This window comes from Propithecus coquereli, unplaced genomic scaffold, assembly GCF_000956105.1.
Source record: "Propithecus coquereli isolate 6110/MARCELLA unplaced genomic scaffold, Pcoq_1.0 Scaffold425, whole genome shotgun sequence".
In the NCBI taxonomy this organism is placed as follows: domain Eukaryota; kingdom Metazoa; phylum Chordata; class Mammalia; order Primates; family Indriidae; genus Propithecus; species Propithecus coquereli.
Window position 1 is genome coordinate 1418828 of NW_012150008.1, and position 21585 is coordinate 1440412.

A 21585-nucleotide genomic window follows, 5' to 3' on the forward strand; every position below is an offset into this window, starting at 1 on the left:
AAGCTAATTACCCTGATTTATCATTCCACAACGTATACATGTATAGAAACATCACAATGTACCCCAAAAATATACACAATTATTTGTCAATTAAAAATAAAATAAAACTTTAAAGCCAAGCTCCTCATATCCTATAGCTCTCACCTCCTACAGACACTGGACAGAATCCTTTTAAATGCCAGGACCCCTTCCTTCTTGGTGGAGTCAAGGAATGCCCACTGCCTCTTCCCTGCCCTCTAGTCCCAGCCTTCTCTCTCACCCCAAAGATCATCTGAAATAACATACTTAAGATCGCTCCCCACTAAAAAGAAAAAAACACACACGCAAAAAGAAAACAAACAAAAAAGACTTTTCCCCTTAAATTTGATCTCCAGGTCAATTGCCGTGGCTCACAACTGCAATCCTATCACTTTGGGAGGCAGAGACAGGAGGATCACTTGAGGCCAGGAGTTCCCAGACCAGCCGGAGCAACATAGAGAGACCTCCGTCTCCCAAAGCGCTGGGATTACAGGCCTGAGCCACCGGGCTGGCGCACTCTTTTCTTTCAATCACAGCCAAATATAATAGAGAAGGAAATCCTGTTGCTTCTACTTTAAAATCTACCCAGAATCTGATCACTTCTTCCCACTCTCCTGCTACTACTCTTCGTACATCCACTATCAAAGTATTCCTGGAGCCCAGTGCAGTAGCCTCCTTACCGGTCTCCCTGCATCAATCCTCATCATCCCCATCCCAAGCTAATGTTCTCCCCTGAGCAAATTTTGGGACACTTAAAATCCCAACTAAGATTATGTCATTCTATTCAAAACCCCCAGGGCTCTCAGCGTCCTCAGAATAAAGGCACAACTCCTCAGCCTGCCATTCCGGGCATAACTCCTCAAACTATGTTCCGTGCTGAGGGAAGAAGGACCCCCGCATCTCTGGAACGCTTACAGTTCGGTCGCACCTCGAAACCTTACCCATACAGTCCCCTTTGCCTGTAATTCTCTCCCACCCGAATCACACTGGCTGTCAGAAATAGGAAGCCCACCCATGAGTGCGTCACTGCCCCGAACACAGAGGCTGCAGAGATGTGACCCCTTATTCCGGGATTTACCATTCGGAGTTGGGGACAAGGGTGGCTGACGGCCAGGGGGACGCAGCACCCACCTGCGCCGGGTCCAGCTGCTCCGCCGCAGCCACTGGACTCTGTGGAGGAAGAGAGGCCGGGAGCGGTGGGTGTCTAGGCCGGGGACGCAGGCACTTCCGCTTCCGCTGAGCCTCCCACACGCCTTTGTGCAGTGGAGACAACATCCCCTCCGCGCTTCCTCGATACCCTCATCTGGGGCCGACCCAGTGTCCCTGAATCCCTGCTAGACAGACAACTCACAAGCCCAAACAAGATGTCTGCCCAAGGAGGATCCGGAAGTCCCACCCAGGCATCATCTGCACGCGGAAACGCCTCTCTTCCGGGCCCTCACTGGAGGTACAGCGCATAGGCTTCTGGGTAGTGTAGTTCCCACTGAGCCATCCGCCAAGGAGAGGGGTTCATGGCCTGGGCGCTTGGGAAAAGACTAAGTGCCAAGGCCAGGGTCTTTGGCAAATAGTAACCCAACTTTCAGAGGACCGGTGGACTTCACTCCTCCTAAAAGGCCTGCATCTGGAGTGTAGTCTGCACCGACTGCAGAAATATTGAAACATTTCAGATATTCCCCAAAGCCAAGACCAAATGGACACACCACACTACAATGTCTCTGTCCCCTCGTATACCTGGGAGCTTTTCGTTTTTTGGTTTTTGAGGGTTTTTTTTAGAGACAGGGTCTTGTTTTATCACCCAGGCGGGAGTGCAGTGGTGCCATCATAACTCACAACAGACTTGAACTGCTGGACTCAAGCTATCCTCCTGCCTCAACCTCCAAAGTAGCTAGGACTACAGGCCCTGGCCGCCATGCCTGAATAATTTTTCTTATTTTTTGTAGAGATGCAGTCTTGCTATGTTGCCCAGGCTGGTCTTGAACTCCTGGCCTCAAGAGATCCTCCTGCCTTAAGCCTCCCAAAGTGCTGGAATTACAGGCATGAGCCACCTCGACCAGCCAGTTGCTTTTTAAATAATGTGCACTGAAGCTTTAGAATCAATTCCGTGAGCTTCAGTTTGGTTTCAGGGACAGATAAGAAGAGATTCCAGACAGAGCCTTGGAGTAGAAGACGGGAAAGAGATGTTGAGTCACCCTAAAACCAGCAGACAGATTTCCTCAGAATACTTTTTCCCTGCCTTCATAATCAGTGGGTGTATCCACCCAGCAAGTGACTCTGTTTTTTCCAGATAAAATTTCTTACTCCATATCTTTAGATAAATAGAATTACTTTTAGGAATCTGAAACCTGGCTGGGCGCGGTGGCTCATGCTAATCCTAGGACTCTGGGAGGCCAAGGCAGGTGGATCGTTTGAGCTCAGGAGTTCGAGACCAGCCTGAGCAAGAGTGAGACCCTGTCTCTACTAAAAATAGAAAGAAATTAATTGGACAGCTAAAAATATATAGAAAAAATTAGCCGGGCATCGTGGTGCCTGCCTGTAGTGCCAGCTACTTGGGAGGCTGAGGCAGAAGGATCACTGGAGCCCAGGAGTTTGAGGTTGCTGTGAGCTAGGCTGACGCCATGACACTCACTCTAGCCCAGGCAACAAAGGGAGACTCTGTCTCAGAAAAAAAAAAAAAAAAGAATCTGAAACCTTTCATAAAAGGAATGCAGGCTATTTGAATGACATTTCCTGCCTAGACAGTGTCTGTCATTGTCACAGTCAGATAATGTGTCCAAAATGGGTCATATGAACTTTGAGATAAATGTTTAGGACACCATTAAGTTATCTCCTTGCTGTGAAGTGATTACTATTTAACCTGAAGTGGTTACTATTTAACTATTGTAGGTACCCTGTCTGCATTGGGAGTTGAGATTATCCCTGAAAAAAATCCTGAAAGCTGTTAATAGCAATTCTGTAGTTATCTGAAGATAGTGGAGGAAATAGCTCCAGTGAAATATTTGTAACAGATGTAAAAAGTTAAGATCTTTTACCTTTTTGTGATGTTTGAGCCTGAGTACTGAAATATGAGAAGTGAAAGAATGAAGCAATGAAGTGAAAGAATGGTTGTATGGAAATTTTGACCACATTTTGTCTACAAAATGTGATTATATTTTTTTCCTGAAAATGCTGAGCAATTGGAGGGACAAGTGAAGATATCAGATATCAGAATGATAAAAATCAGTAGCAAAGAGTGAATAATTCACTGTTGTAACATATATGTTCAATGACTACCTACCAGTAGTTGCATGAGAGACATTAATAGAGTTTCCAGGAGTCCTATTTATACAGTACATGTCCTGCATTTAACAATTTTTGTCCTGTATCCTGTTTTAACTTTGTAAGGATACTGTAAATATTCTGTACTTAACATTTTCCAATATACTACTAAAATTTAGCAGTTAGAGCTATTTTTTCATCACAGTAATTGGCACTTAACTCATTTAAATGGCAACAGTAAATGAGAATCATATCTCACAAACAAAGATCTAAACAAACCCTATGGTCTCTCCTGCAGGTTTGGCTAAGGGAAGACTAATATGCAGTGCTTAAAACTTAAAATGCTTATTCTTTCAAATTCAAGAAAGGAAAAGACTGTTCTTTTGACAGAGTCCTAAACAACTAATCCCAATTAATTTGCGATAACTACAGATCAGTACACATCAGCCCATCAGTAACAGACTTACTCCAGTACTACACTTCTGAAAGGTAGCAAATCAATAACACTACCAAGTTTCTGAAAAATCAACCAATTGGTAATGAAACTCAGTCCAGAAAGCCAATCTTTGGAGTTGAGTATGATGAAAAGAAAGAAAAGAAAAGAAAAGGAAAGAAAAAAGGAAATGAAAAAAAGAATTGAAGTGGAATATGATAAAAAAAAAAAACAGAAAGCCAATCAGAGACAGTTTCTCGTAGCCAACAGCCAATCAACAAGTGCCTCACGAAAGTGGCCCTGTTACTGAAAGGAAAGTTGTGAACAGTAGCCTCACTCTGGTGACCATACTGGCAGAGCCAAAAGTCTTCCCAACCTTAAACATTCCCACTTCTGAAAGTACACCAAGTCCTGAATACCAAATTTCCTAAAACCCTACATAAGACAAGCTCTAGCTTTGTTCATGGAGACCGTGCCTTACAAACACGGCTCTTCATTGCAGGCAAACAGGAGATTCACCTTTTCTTTGCATAAAATATTTCCTATTGATGCTGTAATAAACTTAGTGGCTTAAAACAATAGGAATGTGTTCTCTTAAAATTATGGAGGCCAAGAGTCTGAAATGAGTCTTAAGAGGCTTAAATCAAGGTAAGAGGTGGACTGGTTCCTTCTCTAGTCTCCAGGGGAGAATCCTTTCCTTGCCTTTTCCAGCTTCTGGTAGCTGCATCAGCCTGCATCTATCATCACTGTGCCTTCTCCTCTTCCGTAGTCAAATATCCCTCTGCCTCCATCTTATGAAGACACTTGTGATTATATTTAGGGCCCACCAGATAATCCTTAATAATCACCCCATTTCAAACCTCTTAATTTAACCACATCTGCAAAATCCTTTTTGCCATATAAAATAATATTTACAAATCCCAGGGATTAAGAATTGGTATCCGGATATCTTATTCAACCCACCATAGATATCAAGTTTAATTTACTATTAGATCACAATTGTGTAACCCTTTTAAAGAGTCAGTTCAGCTGTACTGTTAGCTGTGCGTTTGCACTAGTTAATGATAGAGGCTGTGACAGATGCTGACTAAGAAGTGAGATTATAAAATGTAATTTTTTTTTTTTTTTTTTGAGACAGGGTCTTGCTCAGGCTAGACTACAGTGGCATCATCATAGCTCACTACAAACTCTAACCCCTGGGTTCAAGTGATCCTCTTGCCTCAGCCTCCAAAGTTGAGGACTCCTTATGGAACTCCCATAAGTTGAAACTACAGGTGCACACCACTATACCTGACTAATTTTTGCATTTTTTTGTAGAGCTGAGGTATTACTATGTTGCTTAGGCTGGTCTTGAACCCCTGGCCTCAAATGATCCTCCTGCCTCTGCCCCACAAAGTGCTGGGACTACAGGCATGAGCCATCACGCTTGGGCAAATCTTTTCAATTCTTGTGTTGATTGCTATTATCTATTTTTGTGACAATGATGTCACAAGTAAAAAAAAAAGATATTGGATGAGTACACTATGAAAAATTTTTTAATGTGCGCACATGGAAAAAATCTGGACAATATGAATCAAAAAAGGAGAAAAAATATTCTAGAGATAACACATTTAGAAGTAAAAATTTCACATAAAGACACATTATTGAAAAGAAACAACTTGAAGAACAAGGAAAAAGTAAGTCAAAAAACCTATCAGTAATACAGGAAAATGAGTAAGGGTTCACTCAGATGTCTCAGGGTAAATATGAATGCAGTATTAATATCATTACATTCCATGTGTTAAAAGATTAGGAATAAAGCAAAAGCTTTGGCACATTCCTTAAAAGTTTTTCCACTTATAGGCTACTTGAATAGAAATAGTTGAGAAAATAAGTGAATTTTTAAAAAATGAAAGTTAGATTCTAGAGTAAATACAAAAAGTGAGGGTAGCAAAACATCTGTTGTGCTTATTACTGCCCAAATAACAAAGAAACAAAATAAAATATAGATAACAAAAAAAATACATTCTTGACAGCACCAGTTATTAACTTGATGTGATTCGTGGCATTGCAAGAAAACACCAATTAGAGAATGTGCTAGAATATTTGTTTTGCCAGTGCAGAGAGTATTTAATATAGCAAGTATTAAAATCCCACAGTGCTTTGAACCTGAGAGGTTGCTTCTAAATATCTTCATTAAACCTAAACAATCACTTTAATGTACAGATTGCAGCAATTCCTCTAAAAGTGATTACTACCATAGGGGAAAAAACTGTGATACTGGCATAGGGGCTATATTAGTTTCCTAGGATAGTGTTACTTAAAAAGCTATACATTTGCCTACCCTATGACCCAATAATAGAACCCGAAGATATTAACACAAAAGAAATGAAACATAAGTATATAAAGAATTGTATTCAGATGTCTGTAGTTTTATTTATAACAGCCAAAAATGAGAAACAATTTCTCAAAATTTATCACATTGTACTGTTTGAATATGTGCAGTTGGTTGAATGTCATTTATACCTTAACAAAGCTTTAAAAATGTGCTTCAAAATAAAAACCTAGACTCGTGGTGACTTTTGCAAAATTATTAACTCTATATTCTGTATCACTTCTCTCGTCATGACCTCACTGAGGCAACTATCCTCAGTGGTAATGAAAATATGATAACCATTGAAGACTAATTCCAGATGATTCAAGAAGGAATGCTGGCTGCTCATACAGGCCACATGCTGATCTAACAGGACTCCCTTATCCTTATCCTCCCCTCTTGTCAATGCAGGAATGGCCTTGAGGTGAACAGCCCAAAAAGGCTACAGAAATCCACAAAACATTTAGATTATTTTCTCTGACACTGACCCCAGCTACATGATATTCAAAATTCAGGAGGTCCTCAGAATTTCTGTATGTAATCCTTTACAGCCATGATGACTGTATCACTATGCATACCCTATTAAAACAGGCACATTCTAACCACTTTGTGCAGTCTCATCCATTGCCTACAAATGCAGTTTCTATAAAAATTATTATTCCCCCTATAACCTTACAACCTGTGAAGCTAGCCTCACCAGTATTGAACAGAGAATATCCCTTGTGAACAAGAGAACAATTTTATGTTACTCTCAGAACCAGAGGTTGTGACAAAAATTGCCCCCTTCTCAGGTTGACCTGTGAGCTCACAAATTATTGTAATATCCACATTAAAATAGGGACCAAAAAGCCCTGAAGTCTTTCTTTGGAGACTTGGGAAGCAGTGTAACTAGCCCAAAACTGCAGCAAAAGCTATATTCTGACACTGCAGTGTCACCTGTGAAGCACACAAAGTTTAGCGATCCTAACAATAGCTACTCACTCCCTGATCGTAGCAAACCTAGTTTTCAAACCACCCCATACACTGAATACAACTCCCAAGATTGAAGGTGTCTCAAACAATAAGGACTTCATTATAACACAAACCAAAGCAATGAAAGGCAGGCTCTCTTGGGTTGTGACTGAGAAGGTAGAAAATTCCATCTCAAGTATCCTGCGAGCTTGTGGCCAGGACTTTGAGACCAGTCCAAGCAACATAATGAGACTCCTTCTCTACAAATAATGTAAAAATCATCATCTTCATCATCATCCCGCAAGATCCACAAGATGCCTGAAAAAGGTTGTCCATCTTTTGAAGAAACCAAAAGAATCCTCTGGGTCAGGTCCATGGCCTAACTCCTCAGAGAGAAAGGAACGAGTAATAAGGCTACTTACAGATCTCTCTGCTGAAGTGAACGGAAGATGACTGAAGTTTACTATTGTCTGGAACCTGATGAGGTGGGTGAAGGACACACTGTCGGCAGCTGCAAAACCTGCCAAGTGGTAGAAGTCAAATGGCTTTTGCCAGAGAACTAGGAGTCACATGATCCTGGCAAGGCACCTGGGCAGGGTGAAAATGCAATGTAGCTCCTACATTCCTGGAATTTATACAGATATTCAAAGCATGACATTCAATTTAGGCAGATGACTCCCTCATGAGGGATCTCCCCCAGTGTTACACTGAACATGAACCACCACGCCCTGTACATCTACATTGCTTCTCTCAGTTGAACATTCTGGTACCCAGGAAGAGAAGGCCGAAGGCTTTGTCATATTCACTGCACTCAAAAGCTACTTCCTCTGTGGGAGGGTTCCTGTGTATAATAGAACTAGAATTTTGGCTAAAGAATTTCCCAAATTTATTTCACTTATGAGGCTTTTCTCCAGTGTGACCTCTCCAATGTCGAAGGAGTGAAGAGCTGTGACGAAATGATTTTCCACATTCACTGCATTCATAAGGCCTTTCTGCAGTGTGAACTCTCATGTGCTTAAGGAGACTGGAGTTTTCAGTAAAGAATTTTCCACATTCACTGCACTCGTAAGGTTTTTCTCCAGTGTGAACTCTCCTGTGTTTAATGAGACTAGAGATATAGGCAAAGAACTTCCCACATTCACTGCATTCATAAGGCTTTGCTCCAGTGTGAACTTTCCTGTGATTAATGAGACTGGAGTTTTCAGCAAAGGTTTTGCCACATTCACTACACTCATAAGGCCTTTCTCCAGTGTGAACTCTCCTGTGTTTAACAAGACTAGAAGTTTGAGCAAAGGATTTCCCACATTCACTACATTGATAAGGCCTTTCTCTAGTGTGAACTGTCCGATGTTGCAAGAGTGAAGAGCTTCGGTGAAATGAACTTCCACATTCACTGCACTCATAAGGCCTGTGTCCAGTATGACATCTCTGATGAACACGGAGTGCAGAGTTTTGGCGAAATAATTTCCCACATTCACTACACTCATAAGGCCTTTCTCCAGTATGTACTCTCCTGTGTTTAATGAGACTAGAAGTATAAGCGAAAGATTTCCCACATTCGCTACACTCATAAGGCTTTTTTCCAGTGTGAATTCTCTGATGTGTAATGAGGCTAGATCTTTTGCTAAAGGATTTCCCACATTGCCCACACTCATAAGGTCTGTCTCCAGTGTGAACTCGCTGATGCTGAATGAGGTTGGACCTTAGGCTGAAAGATTTTCCACATTTACTACACCCATAAGGCCTTTCTCTAGTGTGAATTCTCCGATGTTGCAAGAGTGAAGAGCTTCGATGAAATGATTTTCCACATCCACTGCACTCATAAGGCTTTTCTCCAGTATGAAATCTCAGATGAACACCGAGTGCAGCATTTTGGCGAAATAATTTCCCACATTCACTGCATTCATAACGCCTTTCTCCAGGGTGAACACACCTGTGTTTAATGAGACTAGAGGTTTGAGCAAAGGATTTCCCACATCGACTATACTCATAATGTCTTTCTCCAGTGTGTATTCTTCCGTGTTCAGTCAGATGGTACTTGGTGTTAAATAATTTCCCACACTCCCCGGGCTCACAAGGCGGATCTCTGCCATGAATTCTCTGGTCTTTGTATACGTGTATACAACTGTTCTGCTTCGAGGGTGCTGCCTCATCTTCCCCTCCCTTCGAACAACCTAAAAGCAAGGAAATACTGGTGAAGTGCATGTTGATTTCTTGAGAGTGCGCAGCCCATCCACAAGTAAATCTGACAAACCAAAAACTAGTCTCTGGAATTTGCAAGCACAGGGAATTGGGTTCAGGTTGAGTGTGGGGCTGTTCAGCAGTTATCACAGAATGTAGGCGGCGGCCTCATGGTGTGAAGGGCACGACCATACTATGCAACAGAGTAAAGGCAGGGTTTGTAACTCCTTCCTCTGCAAACAACTTGTCTGCAGGACCTTATCTGTTGAGGACACATGAGTACTATTTAGAAGAATATGTCCACACCTAAGAAAATATGACTACAACACAGCAGTCTTTTGTCAGGGACTATTTAAGAATGAGTACAAGCTTCCTAATACAAAATGTATGAGCCAATATTGAAGACCACTGCAGATGCAGCAGTGAGAACAACAGGTGAGATGTGCAGTTTAGAGATGTGAAGATTAGTCCTCGGCTGGATATAACAGCAGAAGTGACAAGGTGTAGGAACAACAAATTGGCAAACTCTCAAGAATGGGGAAGACAGAATAAATATGTGGCTACCTGTACGAGCTGCAAAATACTAATCAAACAGAAAAGCTTTGTGGCATGATTTGAACAAAAGCTCTGACATCATGCCCTTATTTACACGTCACTCCTGAGAACCAGGCTGCCTCTAAGCACACCTTGCTGAGGCTGGATTCCTTTGCATCTTAAAGACAACCAAGGGCTCTCCATCTCGTCACCACCATCAACACATACATAGGACCCAAATGATGTAAGTAGTAAGAGAAAGACAGGACAGATGAAAATCCAACACTGGCTCAGAAAAATCTAGCAATTGATATCCCACAGAAAGGACACTAAATACTGTAAGAAATTCTTTCTTTCTTTCTTTCTTTCTTTAGACAGGTGCCCACTCTGTCGCCTGGGATAGAGTGCAGTGACATCAACATAGCTCACTGCAACCTCAAACTCCCAGGCTGAAACAATCCTCCTCTCTCAGCCTCCAAAACCACTTGGACTACAGGTGTGCAGTTCACTATGCCTGGCTAATTTTTCTATTTTTTGTAGAGACAGGGTCTCGCTCTTGCTCAGGCTGGTCTTGATCGAACTCCTGACCTGAAGGTATCCTCCTGCCTCAGCCTCCCAAAGAGCTAGAATTACGGGTGTGAGTCACCACACCTGGCCCTATATATTTATTTATTTTTAGAGATGAGATCTCACTATGTTGCCTGGGCTGGCCTAGAACCCTTGGGCTCAAGGAAACCTCCCACATCAGCCTCTGAGTAGCTGAAACTACAGGCACATGCCACTGCACCCAGAAAAATACTACAAAAAGAATTTTGAAGGAAGGTGTTGCAAAGACAGGCTGTGGTCCATGTAAGTAGTGACCATGTCCACGACAGGAATTCCTAGCACAGGCAGACACGAACAAATGTAGATAAAGGAGGGAACGAGAATCTGGGACAGACAGGAGGCTTTGATCTGCAGTCACCCAGACATCCAGAAGGCAAGCAACATGGGATGTATTAGGGTAACTGTAAGACCCTGACCCTGAATCCTTCCCTGGGAGTCTGCAGGAAAGTGAGTTTTGGAGCTGCTCTAGGAGAGGAAACGGAACAACACACACCCAGTCCTAACAACTATAGAACATAACTAGAGAAGTGAAGAAAGAAGTTGTGTCCATACTCCTGAAGTGAGAAATTCTTGCCAACGAGGAAAAAGGGGAAGGGCAGAGACTAGGTCAGGTGACAGGGATAAGTGTAAGGGCCTTACCCAGGGACGTTATAAGTGTCAAGTTCTCCAGCATCACGTCACGATACAGGCATCTCTGAGCCTCATTAAGAAGACTCCATTCCTCCCAGGAAAAGTTCACAGACACGTCTTCAAAGGTCACACTGCTCTGTTACGATGGGGACAGATGAAACCACAAACAGCCCCTGCTTAGGACCCACAATCCATTTCCCCCACATACCTACCCTTCCCCAACCTCCTCCCAGAGTACCCAACTTAGAGGAGAAACTTTCCCATTGCTGACACTCTGTCCTCGGGGGCCCACTGATCATAGTGTACGACCATCAGCGACAAGAGGCAGGTGCACAAACAGGTATCTAACCTGTAGCCCTGACATAAAGAGATCCACACTCTCTTTACCAGCAATTCCCATGGCACAGAGAAAGTCACATCATCCCAATGGAGTGCCTTAGGGCCATCAGACATACTCCCTCTCTACATGCATGTCCCAGCCATCTTTGGACACCACAGACACATGTCGATGGCCATTCCTAACTAACTAACCCCCCTAATTAGCCTCTGTGTGGCATCCCCCACTTTTCCTTCTACTGATAAGGGTAGTATTCTCACCCTGGGTTACAGTGATGGCAAAAAACATGACTCCTGACATTGGAAAGATATCATCAACATCAGCTCATTAATCAAATATACTGACAGCCTGAGAGACACAGGACAGCACTCACCACACAGGAGTATATGGAGGCTGCACTATGGATATCAGTGAGCAACCAGGGAGTGATGGATGCAAGCTGTGTAGGATAAAGAGAGTGTGATGGTCCCTGATTCCTTTGGGAGGATGCAATTGGCTTGCTTGAAAAACTGCGGGTAGGAATGAAATTGAAACCCACTACAAACGAATAATAATCAGAAAGTCTGCCTGGACCCCTTGATAAAAGGTGTGTTGGACTAGGATACCTTAACCAAGAGAACAGAGTGGGAAGGGGATTTGCAATCAGACCATTTCAGGTCACGCCAACATCATCAGATGTCAATGTGGCACATCATGTTGCACCTTCATTTCTGGCCTTACACCACAATGTGTCTGACATCACCTACAGTATGCTTGGCAAATTCAAACAGAATCCAAAATTGCCACAGAATTCCAAAGGTTCCCAGTACCAGTGGCAGCCCCAAATCATTCTATGAAGGCCTCGGTGCATGAATCCATAGCCACACAGAACCGCATGAGGTTTCAGATATCCACAGCCCCATCCCGTTTCTGTGCTGCATTTCCTATTCCCTCAGAAATTATGACTTTCCAATGTCCAAGTGATACCATTCAAAGCCCAGACCCATTGGTCACACACCCCAGGCTGATGGATTGTCACAGATAACCATATATGTCTTTGACCTAAGCCACTGGGGTGAATAAAACACCTCAGACCCCCCTGAAGTTGTCACAGAATCTTGGTAAATCCACAAAGTGGTGAAAAAGCACCAGCTCCAATCTAAGTGTCACCTTCCTTCAATTACTTCTATGCTTCTGCATCCCTCTCATATCTATTCTCTCCCTAAAATCCTATGTCCCCTGCCAAACTATGCTGTCTGACGTATCTTTCTTTTAAGGCCACTTACATCCCTCACCTGTGTCTCTGGAGCTCAATACCATCACCCAGGAACCCAAGCAAGAGCCCCAACTTCTCCTTGTTGTTCCCCTAATAGCCTGACTACTATAATCTAAAGACTGACCCTCCTAAATGCGACCCATGGCTCACTAACCTTGGTCCACACAATAGCTACCATATACTGGATGTCTCCATTATCAACCCTTCCCCAGATATCCCAGCTATGTGTCCAGATGCCTATTAGATACTTCGACTTAGGGGCTTCTAAAACATCTCACATTCTTTTTTTTTGAGACAGAGTCTCACTGTGTTGCCCAGGCTAGAGTGCCGTGGTGTCATCCTTGCTCACAGCAACCTCAAACCCCTGGGCTCAAGAGATCCTCATGCCTCAGCCTCCTGAGTAGCTGGGACTACAGGCATACACAACCATGCCTGGCTAATTTTTTCTATATATATTTTTAGTTGTCCAATTAAATTCTTTCAATTTTTAGTAGAGACGGTATCTCGCTCTTGCTCAGGGTGGTTTCGAACTCCTGAGCTCAAACAATCCACCCACCTCGGCCCCCCGGAGAGCTAGGATTACAGGCATGAGCCACCGCGCCCAGCCAACATCTCACATTCTTAGGAAGGAAGCTATGATATTATGAAACATATATTTGGTCTTTGTCCCCTTTTGTGGCATGCAACTAAAATCCCTGAAATCTCATAACCGATGTCTTCGTGTATGCTAATGACTCGCTGGTGGCTGGCAGTCCCTGGTGTAAATTCAGGATGAGGGCTGGTCTTGGAAAAGACTAAGGTAGGATCAGACGTCTGGGAAGCTCATCCTAACACCCAAATCTCAAGAAAGGGAAATGGAGATCACGCTTATCAGCAATGGTGAATGATTAATCAATCATGCCTATATAGTGAAGCTTCCAGAAAAAACCCAAAAGGACAGAGTTCAGGGAGCTTCCAGGAGAGTGGTACAACCAGGTGGGGTATGGAAGCTCTGTGCCCCTTCCCCCTATGCCTTGCACTATGCAGCTCTTCTTCTTTATCATTTCTAATATCCCTTATAATAAACCAGTAAACATAAGTGACTTCCTAAGTTCTGTGACTGGCTCCAGCAAATTAATGGAACTTAAGGAAGGGGTCATTGGAAATAGATCTATAGCAGATCAATCAGAAGCACAGGCAAAACGTCCTGGAGCTTGTCATTGGTACCAGACGTTGGGGGGCAGTCTCGTGGGACTGAGCCCTCAACCTGTAGATCAAGCTGGAGTCGAATTGAAGGATGCCCACCTGGTGTCCTCTGTAGAACTAATTGGTGTGTGGGGAAGACCCTCCACACACATCTATCTGGTCACAGAATTATTCTGTGTTGGCTGTTCTGGGAGGAGAGCAGAGGAAAAACAGTTTGGAGTTTTTCTACTAACAATGGCCAGAACAAACCTCCTGATATCCTCAGTGAATATTTATAGCTAACAGCAACTTGCTCATCACAGTTGATGCAGCTTCCAATGCTACAGCTGCTAAGACCAAAAACCCTGGGGTCATTCTTCTTTCCCTTTCTTTTTTTTTTAAGGGGACTGGAGGGGAGGGAAGGGACGCTGGCGAACTGCTGGGGTCATTTCTAAATCCTCTCTTTTAAGCCTTTACCGATCACATTAGAAAATCTAGTTGCCCCTTTAAAAAACATGAATCAAGAATCCAGCCACATCTCCTAAACCACAACTCTGCTCCATTAGATCTCATGTCAACTATGGCAGGAGCCTCCACCCTAGTCTTCCTTCCACCTCCTTCAAGTCCACATTCTGTTCTCCACTCTGCAACCACATAGAGCCTCTTAAGACCCAGGTAACGTCACCTCCTCCCTCTATTCAGTTTATCCTCTAAGCATTTGCATATCCTAGTATCAGCTTCTGGGTTAACCTCCACATGTATTTACATCACTGGACATGAATGAAGACACCTCCCCCTAACCTGTATCATGGACATAGGGCCCTGGCTTTGGGGTTTCTCCAAGATCCCCAGATCGAAGGACTGGAGAAAAAGCACTTAAGAGTCCCAAGACACCACAATCTACACAACACGGGGGTGGGAGTCGGGGCCAGTGAGGAACTAGAACATGCCATCCTTGTGTGCGTTCCTTAAGACCTTCTGCAGCATGAGAAGACGTGCAAAAGGCAAGGCCATTCAGGATTGAGTCCATGGTGGGATTCCGTGAACTCAGGCCTCTCTGTAACCTACTTTTAGTCGTGGAACCAAGTGACCTCAGGTTGGCTCTCTAACCTCGTGGTTCCGGTCAGTGCTCTATGACAAAAGCCACCTCCTACTAGATATATGACCTTCAACAAATATTTAACCTCCTAATGCCTCAACGTCCTCATCACTTCCTTCTACTCTCTTCTTCTTCCGAACATCCCTTGGGAAATTTAAAAAACCCCCGTATATATAGAGTCCCCCCTTTGTTGAAAACTCCATGGCTGCCAGAGTCTCAAAATTCAAGTGCAACCTCCAGCATACTGCAGCAAGAATAACTCTAACAATCTCTGTTCCCAGTACACACAAAACGTCACCGAGTTACGAATCTTCCCAGCTCAGTCGCACCTCCGAGCCTTTGCACGTGCCAGTCCCTCTGCCTGTCACACTCTGCGACACCACATCCCATTTCATGGTAGAAATAGGGATCCCACCAGGAGCGCCTCACTGTGGAGGGCAGAGACCTGGACTGCAGGAACGCGATCCAGTGCTCCTCAATGGGGCCTTATTGTCTGAGTCGGGTCAGGTCGAGAGAGGTCCGGAGGACGTCGCACTTACCTGAGCCGGCTCCCTGGGCTCGGCCGCCGCCATCGGACTCTGGGAGGGACAGGTCACGGTGGTCCCTAGCCCCGCCTGTCGCGGGTCACGCCTGGAGGCCTCACTGAGCCTCAGACCCGCCTCTGGGTAGCAAGCACAACCACTCCTCTTGCACTTTTTCGATCCTGTCACATCGCTACAGACCGCGCGCAACCGGATGAACCCAAGACAAGCAAAAATGGCCGCCGCAAGATGGACGCCGGAAGTCCCGACCGGACGTGACGTGCCCGCCGCAAAAGGGCCTCTATTCAGAGGCTTCTTTGCCTGAAAGACAATTCCGCTTCTCAGAGAGCATTCTGGGTAATGTAGTTCCCGGAGATGCAGAGTGCGTGGGCGTGGTGACCCCGTCAGGCTTCCAGGAGAAAGGGCGAAGCGCCACCGTGAGGGACGCTGGGGAATGGCGACACCAGGTCCAAGTGCAGAGGAGGGGCTTCATTTCTTAGAAGGGGCTTAATCACATTTCTGGGGGTACTGTGTGCAGCTCATCGCGCTGGTGTTTGGAAACGTGTTAGTTCAGAGTCTGTGATGCTCAGATTCTTCCTAGAATCTGAAATATCACTGGAGGCCTGGCGCAAGGCTCAGCCCTGTAATCTGACCATTTTGGCAGGCCTAGGATGGAGGCTAGCTTGAGGCTGGAGGTTGGAGACCAGCATGGACAACACAGCGAGATCCTGCCTACAAAAAAACAGCAAAACAGTAGCTGGTGTGGTGGCCTGCGCCTGTAGTTCCAGGTACTGAGAGGCTAAGGTAGGAATATTGCTTGAGCCCAGGAGTTGAGGGCTGCAGTGAGCTATGATGATGCCACTACACTCCAGCCTGGGTGAGGGAACAATACATCGTATCAAATAAAATAAAATAAAATAAAATATCACTTAGGATGCTTGCAAAAGCCACAAATCAACTTTATTCCATAGACTCATTCGGACAGAAATTAGGTCCACTGGAAGCTGAAGCTAATAAGCATTAGCATATTGTAGTCGATTCGTGTACTCTGAAGCTTTACAGGCTCCCCCCACCCCCACCCTAACACCCGTCTGTGTATGTTTGATCAGGGTCAAGAGAAAAAATATTCCAGATACATGATGATAAAAAAGAGGAGGGACATGCTTGAAGCTCTGACTGGGGTGGGACAAGGCAATATATGTAACCTAAACATTTGTACACCTGTAGTATGCTGAAATAAAAAAAAAAAAATTATAAAAAAAGACAGAGGAGGATGTTAGGCCACCCAGAAGGACTACAAAATAGATCTCTGTGTATGGTTCCCACATAAGACATCTCTCTTACATGCAGAGTTAATTATTGTGTCAATTCATTAACATTCTTATCATTCTCATATTTTTACTTACAATTCCTTTAGGAATCTGATACCAATGTCAAAAAGAGTACAACAAAAGAAATGCTATTATGGCACAAGACAATGGCTGTAGTGTTCAAATGTGAGCGAGATGTGCCCAAGGCACTTCTGACACAGGAGGGAATCACTTGAAGTCCAAGTGGGTCCTTGGCTTCATGCAACAAATTCAGGAGTGAGCCAACAGTAAATATGAAAGCAAGTTTTATTCAAGAAGCATAGGAAATCTAATCCACAGACTGGAGGCCAGTTCTCCCTGCAGAGGAGAAACAGCCCCATGGTTCCTTTGGCCCCTCTATTTAAGCAACAGCTTAATTATAGGCTAAACAAGGGTTGGAATATTGAGGGTATTTCTTGGACAGGGGCAGTGTTTTCCTGAAATTAGGGTGACACCCTCCTTTTGACTAAATATGGTCAAAAGGAACTGTCATGGCATCAGGTGCAAGATGGGAGAGAGATTTCTTTAGAAACTTGTATGGTAATGAGGTGTGTAATGAAGCTGCAAGGTGAAGAGGTCGAGAAGCAGTGGATTTCTTCACCACCATGGTTCTAACCAGTTGGAACTTGTCCTGCCTCCATCTTGCTTTTTGTTGTTTTCTTTTTGTGTTTTCATAGACAGAGTCTCGCTCCCTTTCCCCCACTAGAGTGCAGTGACATCATTATTGCTCACTGCAACCTGAAACTCCTGGGCAATCCTCCTGTCTCAGCCTTCCAAGTACCGCATTACAGGCACACACCACAACGACCGGCTATTTTTTTCTATTTTTAGTAGAGACAGGGTTTCACTCTTGCTCAGGTTGATCTCAATCTCCAGACTTCAAGCAATCCTCCTCCCCTCCCAATGTGCTTGGATTATAGATGTGAACCACTGAGACCAGCTCTCCATCTTGTTTTGCTCAGGATAGCTGAAAACTTAGTTTCCAGACTTTCCGACTCAGTTAAGCAATGCCAGTACAATTAAAAGATGCCTGAAGCAATGCCTAAAGTAGTACCCAAAGCAGTGTCCCAAGCACACATTTCTTAATGTGTGCACATGCAACAATAGATACATCTTCTCGTATGATTTCATTCACTTAAAGTTTGAAAACAGGAAAAGCCAAGCCACAATGGTATTTCCCAGCTATCAAGTACAGCAAGGCAGGTGCAGTGTGGTTCTCACCTGTAATGCCAGCACTTTGGGTGGCCAAGGCAGGAGGATCTCTTGGGGCCAGGAATTTAATACCAGCCTGGGCAACATAGACAGATCCCATCTCTACCAAAAATAGACAAATTAGCTGGATGTGTTGGCATATGACTTTAGTTCTAGCTACTTGAGAAGCTGAGGTGGAAGGGAAGGATTGCTTAAGACTAAGAGGTCAAGACTGCAGTGAGTTATGATAGTGCTACTGTACTAAAGCCTGGATGACCCCGCAAGACCCTTTTGCTAAAAAAAATGGAAGAAACGCAATGTTAAATATAAGAGAAAGCTTACCATTTGAGGTTTGGATAATTCAAAATGAGGGGAGTAGCCAATAATTAATAAAGATAATATAGCATATTACATACTAAGTCACAAAGGGATAAGTTCTGTGAAAACATAGAAGAAGTGCAGCCCCTAATAATGACAAAGATGTGGAGAAGAGAAAATTTAAGGAGGAAATACAGGGTCCGCATTGTTCTCAGAGGAGAAATGATACCTGCACATGCATTTAAAGAAAGAATCTGTGGGGAAGATGGCCCATGGAGAAGAAACAGCCAGTGCAATGTCCTGACGGCAGGAACTAACCCGGGTTCATTCCTGTATCCATTGTGTCAGGTCCAGGGTGACTGCTGATATTTTTCCGGTGGATTTTAATATACCGGACAGAAATCTTCCCACCATATTTACATTACCTTAAGTACATCTACGTGCCATGAGACGAACCTATCAATTATTTTCTCAACTTCTCCTTCCTTTCTAGGATGACTATTGACTACTGCTCTGGGAACTGTATATATTGTCACCTTCAGTTATATCCTGAATGTTTGCGTGCCCTGAAAATTCATACCCTGAAGCCCTAAACCTTAGTGGTTGCAGATAGGGCGCTAAAGAAAATAATTCCGTTAAAATTAGGCAGTAAGAGTGAGGCCTTGATCCCGTAAAATTGGTGTCCAGTGAATAAGGAGCAGCAAGTGCTCTAGCTCCCTGTGCACGTACCAAGGAGAGGAAAGGCCATGTGAGGATGTGGAGAGAAAGCAACTGTCTGCAAGCCAGGAAGAAAGCCCTCACCAGAAACCAACCACGCCCCATCTCCATCTTGAACATCTGGTCTCCAGTACTGTAACAAATAAAAACTCTGCTTTTTAAGCCACAGAGCCTGTGGTAACTTGTTATGGCAGCGGAAGTGGACTAATACACCCCGGGATACCTGTTCTTCCACACATAATAGATGACAAGCTCATAGCTCTAGCCAATGGAAAAAACTGGCTTATCCAATGTCTTTTGGGGATACCCAAGATATGCCTGCGGTACGGACACCATGCCTTTTACTGAAACCCATAGAGCAAAATGATCCATGTGGAACCCAAGCTCATGGTTTCTGCTCTTCTGGCCATCTGTGCAGGACACACAGTAGCGCCGGAGTGACCGGTTACTACCGTTATATATGACATAGGGTCTGCATACATGTTCATGCAGCTTACCTGTGTCCTCTGCACCTGCTCTGGCTCAATCTTAGCAATACATTTGTAAGTTATAATCAAACACAGATCTGATACCTCTCTCTTTGCAATGTAGTTGGTTCAAAAGAACTCTGCTCATAGAGTCACTCAGACAGGATCTGATGCCCAGGCTGGAATGTAGTGTCCCAATCATAGATCCATGTAATCTTGAACTCAGGGCTCAAGCAATCCTCCTGCCTCAGCCTCCCAGGTAGCTGGGACTCTGGGCACACACGACCACGTCAGGCTAATTTCTCTGTTTTTAGGTGAGATCGAGTCTTGCTCTTGCTCAGGCTGGTCTCAAACTCCTGAGCTCGAGCCATCCTCCCACCTTGGCCTCCCAGAGTGCTACGATTACAGGCATGAGCCGCCACATCCAGTCAGGATTACTATTTTAAATTTTGGTCGCAGTTTTCCATGTCCACAATTATCTTTTCAATTACAATATTTCATTTGCTAAAATGAGTCTCAGCTATACAAATGTCAGCTTTCAGTACATGTATTTAATTTACTAAAAGCATAATACATATTAATATTTTTCTAGTCTGATGCCCTTCAATGTGCCAGACATTATTTCACCCATACGACACCCAATCATTCGAATATGCCTATAAGGTTTAACATCTCTTTCATTATAATAATTATAATAGCATTTTCACATTAACAGTAATCTCAATAACACAAATGTACAGTCAGAATTTAACGTCACCACTTCATAAAAAATGTATTTTTCATAATCAAAAAAGGAAAAGGTTGGATTGACCGACATTGCCTTGGTTAGACTGGTGGTTTCTTCGATCCAATGTTTCTCTTTTTTCAAAAGCTCCTTTCCCTGGCACCAACACTTTACATTCTATGGGAAGGCAATTGCTTCAAAGAAAGGAACACTGTCTCCCTCCAGCCTGAATCTTAGGGGACTAAGAATGTTGTGGGAATGTGGGAGACGTCTCATAATGTGTACAACACCAAACGGCTTCACCAGCAACAGAACACTTAAATTGCAATTATCTCCACCAGGAAACGCTCATAAATCTGGGTCACCTTACAATTGGAGCACCTTGTTGACTCAGCTCGCAAGTTTTCTTGAGACATGGAAGAGAGCAGATCAATTCAAGGGCCACAACCCAAGGAGTTAAGCTCATAAACAGCACATCTTTGACCCTGAACACACCCTTATCTTGCTGCAGACGAAGGAGAAAATGAGAAACATGGGAAGTAACACATCTAAAACTCAAACTAAGGAAGGTTACTACCTTCTCAGACACCAGCTGGATTTATGACTAAAAATTATGCTGCCTCATCATGTAAATTTTTGACTCACGATGACCATGACCAACGTCATTAAAAATGAACTTAGGACTGGGTATGGTGGCTCACACCTATAATCCTAGCACTTAGGGAATCCAAGGGAGGAGGATGGCTTAAGGCCAAGAGTTCAAAACCAGCCTGGGTAATGGTGAGACCCCATCTCTACAAAAAAATTTAAAAAATTAGTAGGACATGATGGTGCAGGTCATACTAGGTGCATGACCTACTAGGGAGCCCCAGCTCCTAGGGAGGCTGAGGCAGGAGGATCACTTGAGCCCAGGAGTTTCAGGCTACAGTGAGCTATGATGACACCACTGCGCTGTATCCAGCTTGACAGAGTGACACCCGAATATCTCGGGGTTGACAGCACTCTTTGCATTCATGCTTCACGTTTGAACATTCTGGCCATTGTCTCGTAAAAACACCGCTTGTGTCCTTATTCTTTTTGAGATTGATGTCAGATTCCTAACATAGCAGCATATATGTCAGGATATCAAATAAGAGACATTAAATCGATAAAAGTATTGCTTAATGAATTAGACACGATAATTAACTACACAGGAAGGAGTGTTGTTTTACAGGAGAACCACACGTGATCCATCTTTTGACTCCTTCTGCAGGGTGGCCTGACATCTGTCCTCTACCTTGCTTGTCATGTCCCAGTCCAGGTTATTTTTTCCTCTTGTCACTGATGAAACACAGATTGGAGGGGAGGGGGAAGACTCTAAAGCTTCGGAGTACACGGATTTCAACTACGATACGATAATTTTAGCTTCAGGTTCCAGTGGACTCATCTTGTGTTGGAATAACTATGGAATGACATGTACATTTGGATTCGAGACCACTGGAA

The 21585-nt window shown here is 43.8% G+C and overlaps 2 protein-coding genes across 4 annotated transcripts in view; both read right to left on the reverse strand.

The window, feature by feature from the left end:
• Nucleotides 1-1366, reverse strand: part of ZNF671 (zinc finger protein 671) — an 8892-nt gene extending 7526 nt beyond the window's left edge. For both annotated transcript variants that reach the window (XM_012653599.1, XM_012653601.1), the window contains exon 1: nucleotides 1150-1366. In XM_012653599.1, the coding sequence (XP_012509053.1) occupies nucleotides 1150-1293 (144 nt within the window). In that variant the 5' untranslated portion in view covers nucleotides 1294-1366. The remainder of the gene's footprint in view (nucleotides 1-1149) is intronic.
• Nucleotides 1367-6161: 4795 nt separating this feature from the next.
• The window catches only part of ZNF586 (zinc finger protein 586), a 20483-nt gene continuing 5059 nt past the window's right edge, over nucleotides 6162-21585 (reverse strand). Inside the window, exons 1-3 of one of the 2 annotated variants that reach the window (XM_012653584.1) lie at nucleotides 15356-15407; nucleotides 10971-11097; nucleotides 6162-9184 (exon numbers count right to left, since the gene is read on the reverse strand). In XM_012653584.1, coding sequence (XP_012509038.1) covers nucleotides 7902-9184; nucleotides 10971-11097; nucleotides 15356-15388 — 1443 coding nt within the window. In that variant the 5' untranslated portion in view covers nucleotides 15389-15407 and the 3' untranslated portion in view covers nucleotides 6162-7901. Of the gene's footprint in view, nucleotides 9185-10970; nucleotides 11098-15355; nucleotides 15408-21585 lie in introns of those variants that run through there. The other variant, XM_012653585.1, reaches the window with a different exon arrangement.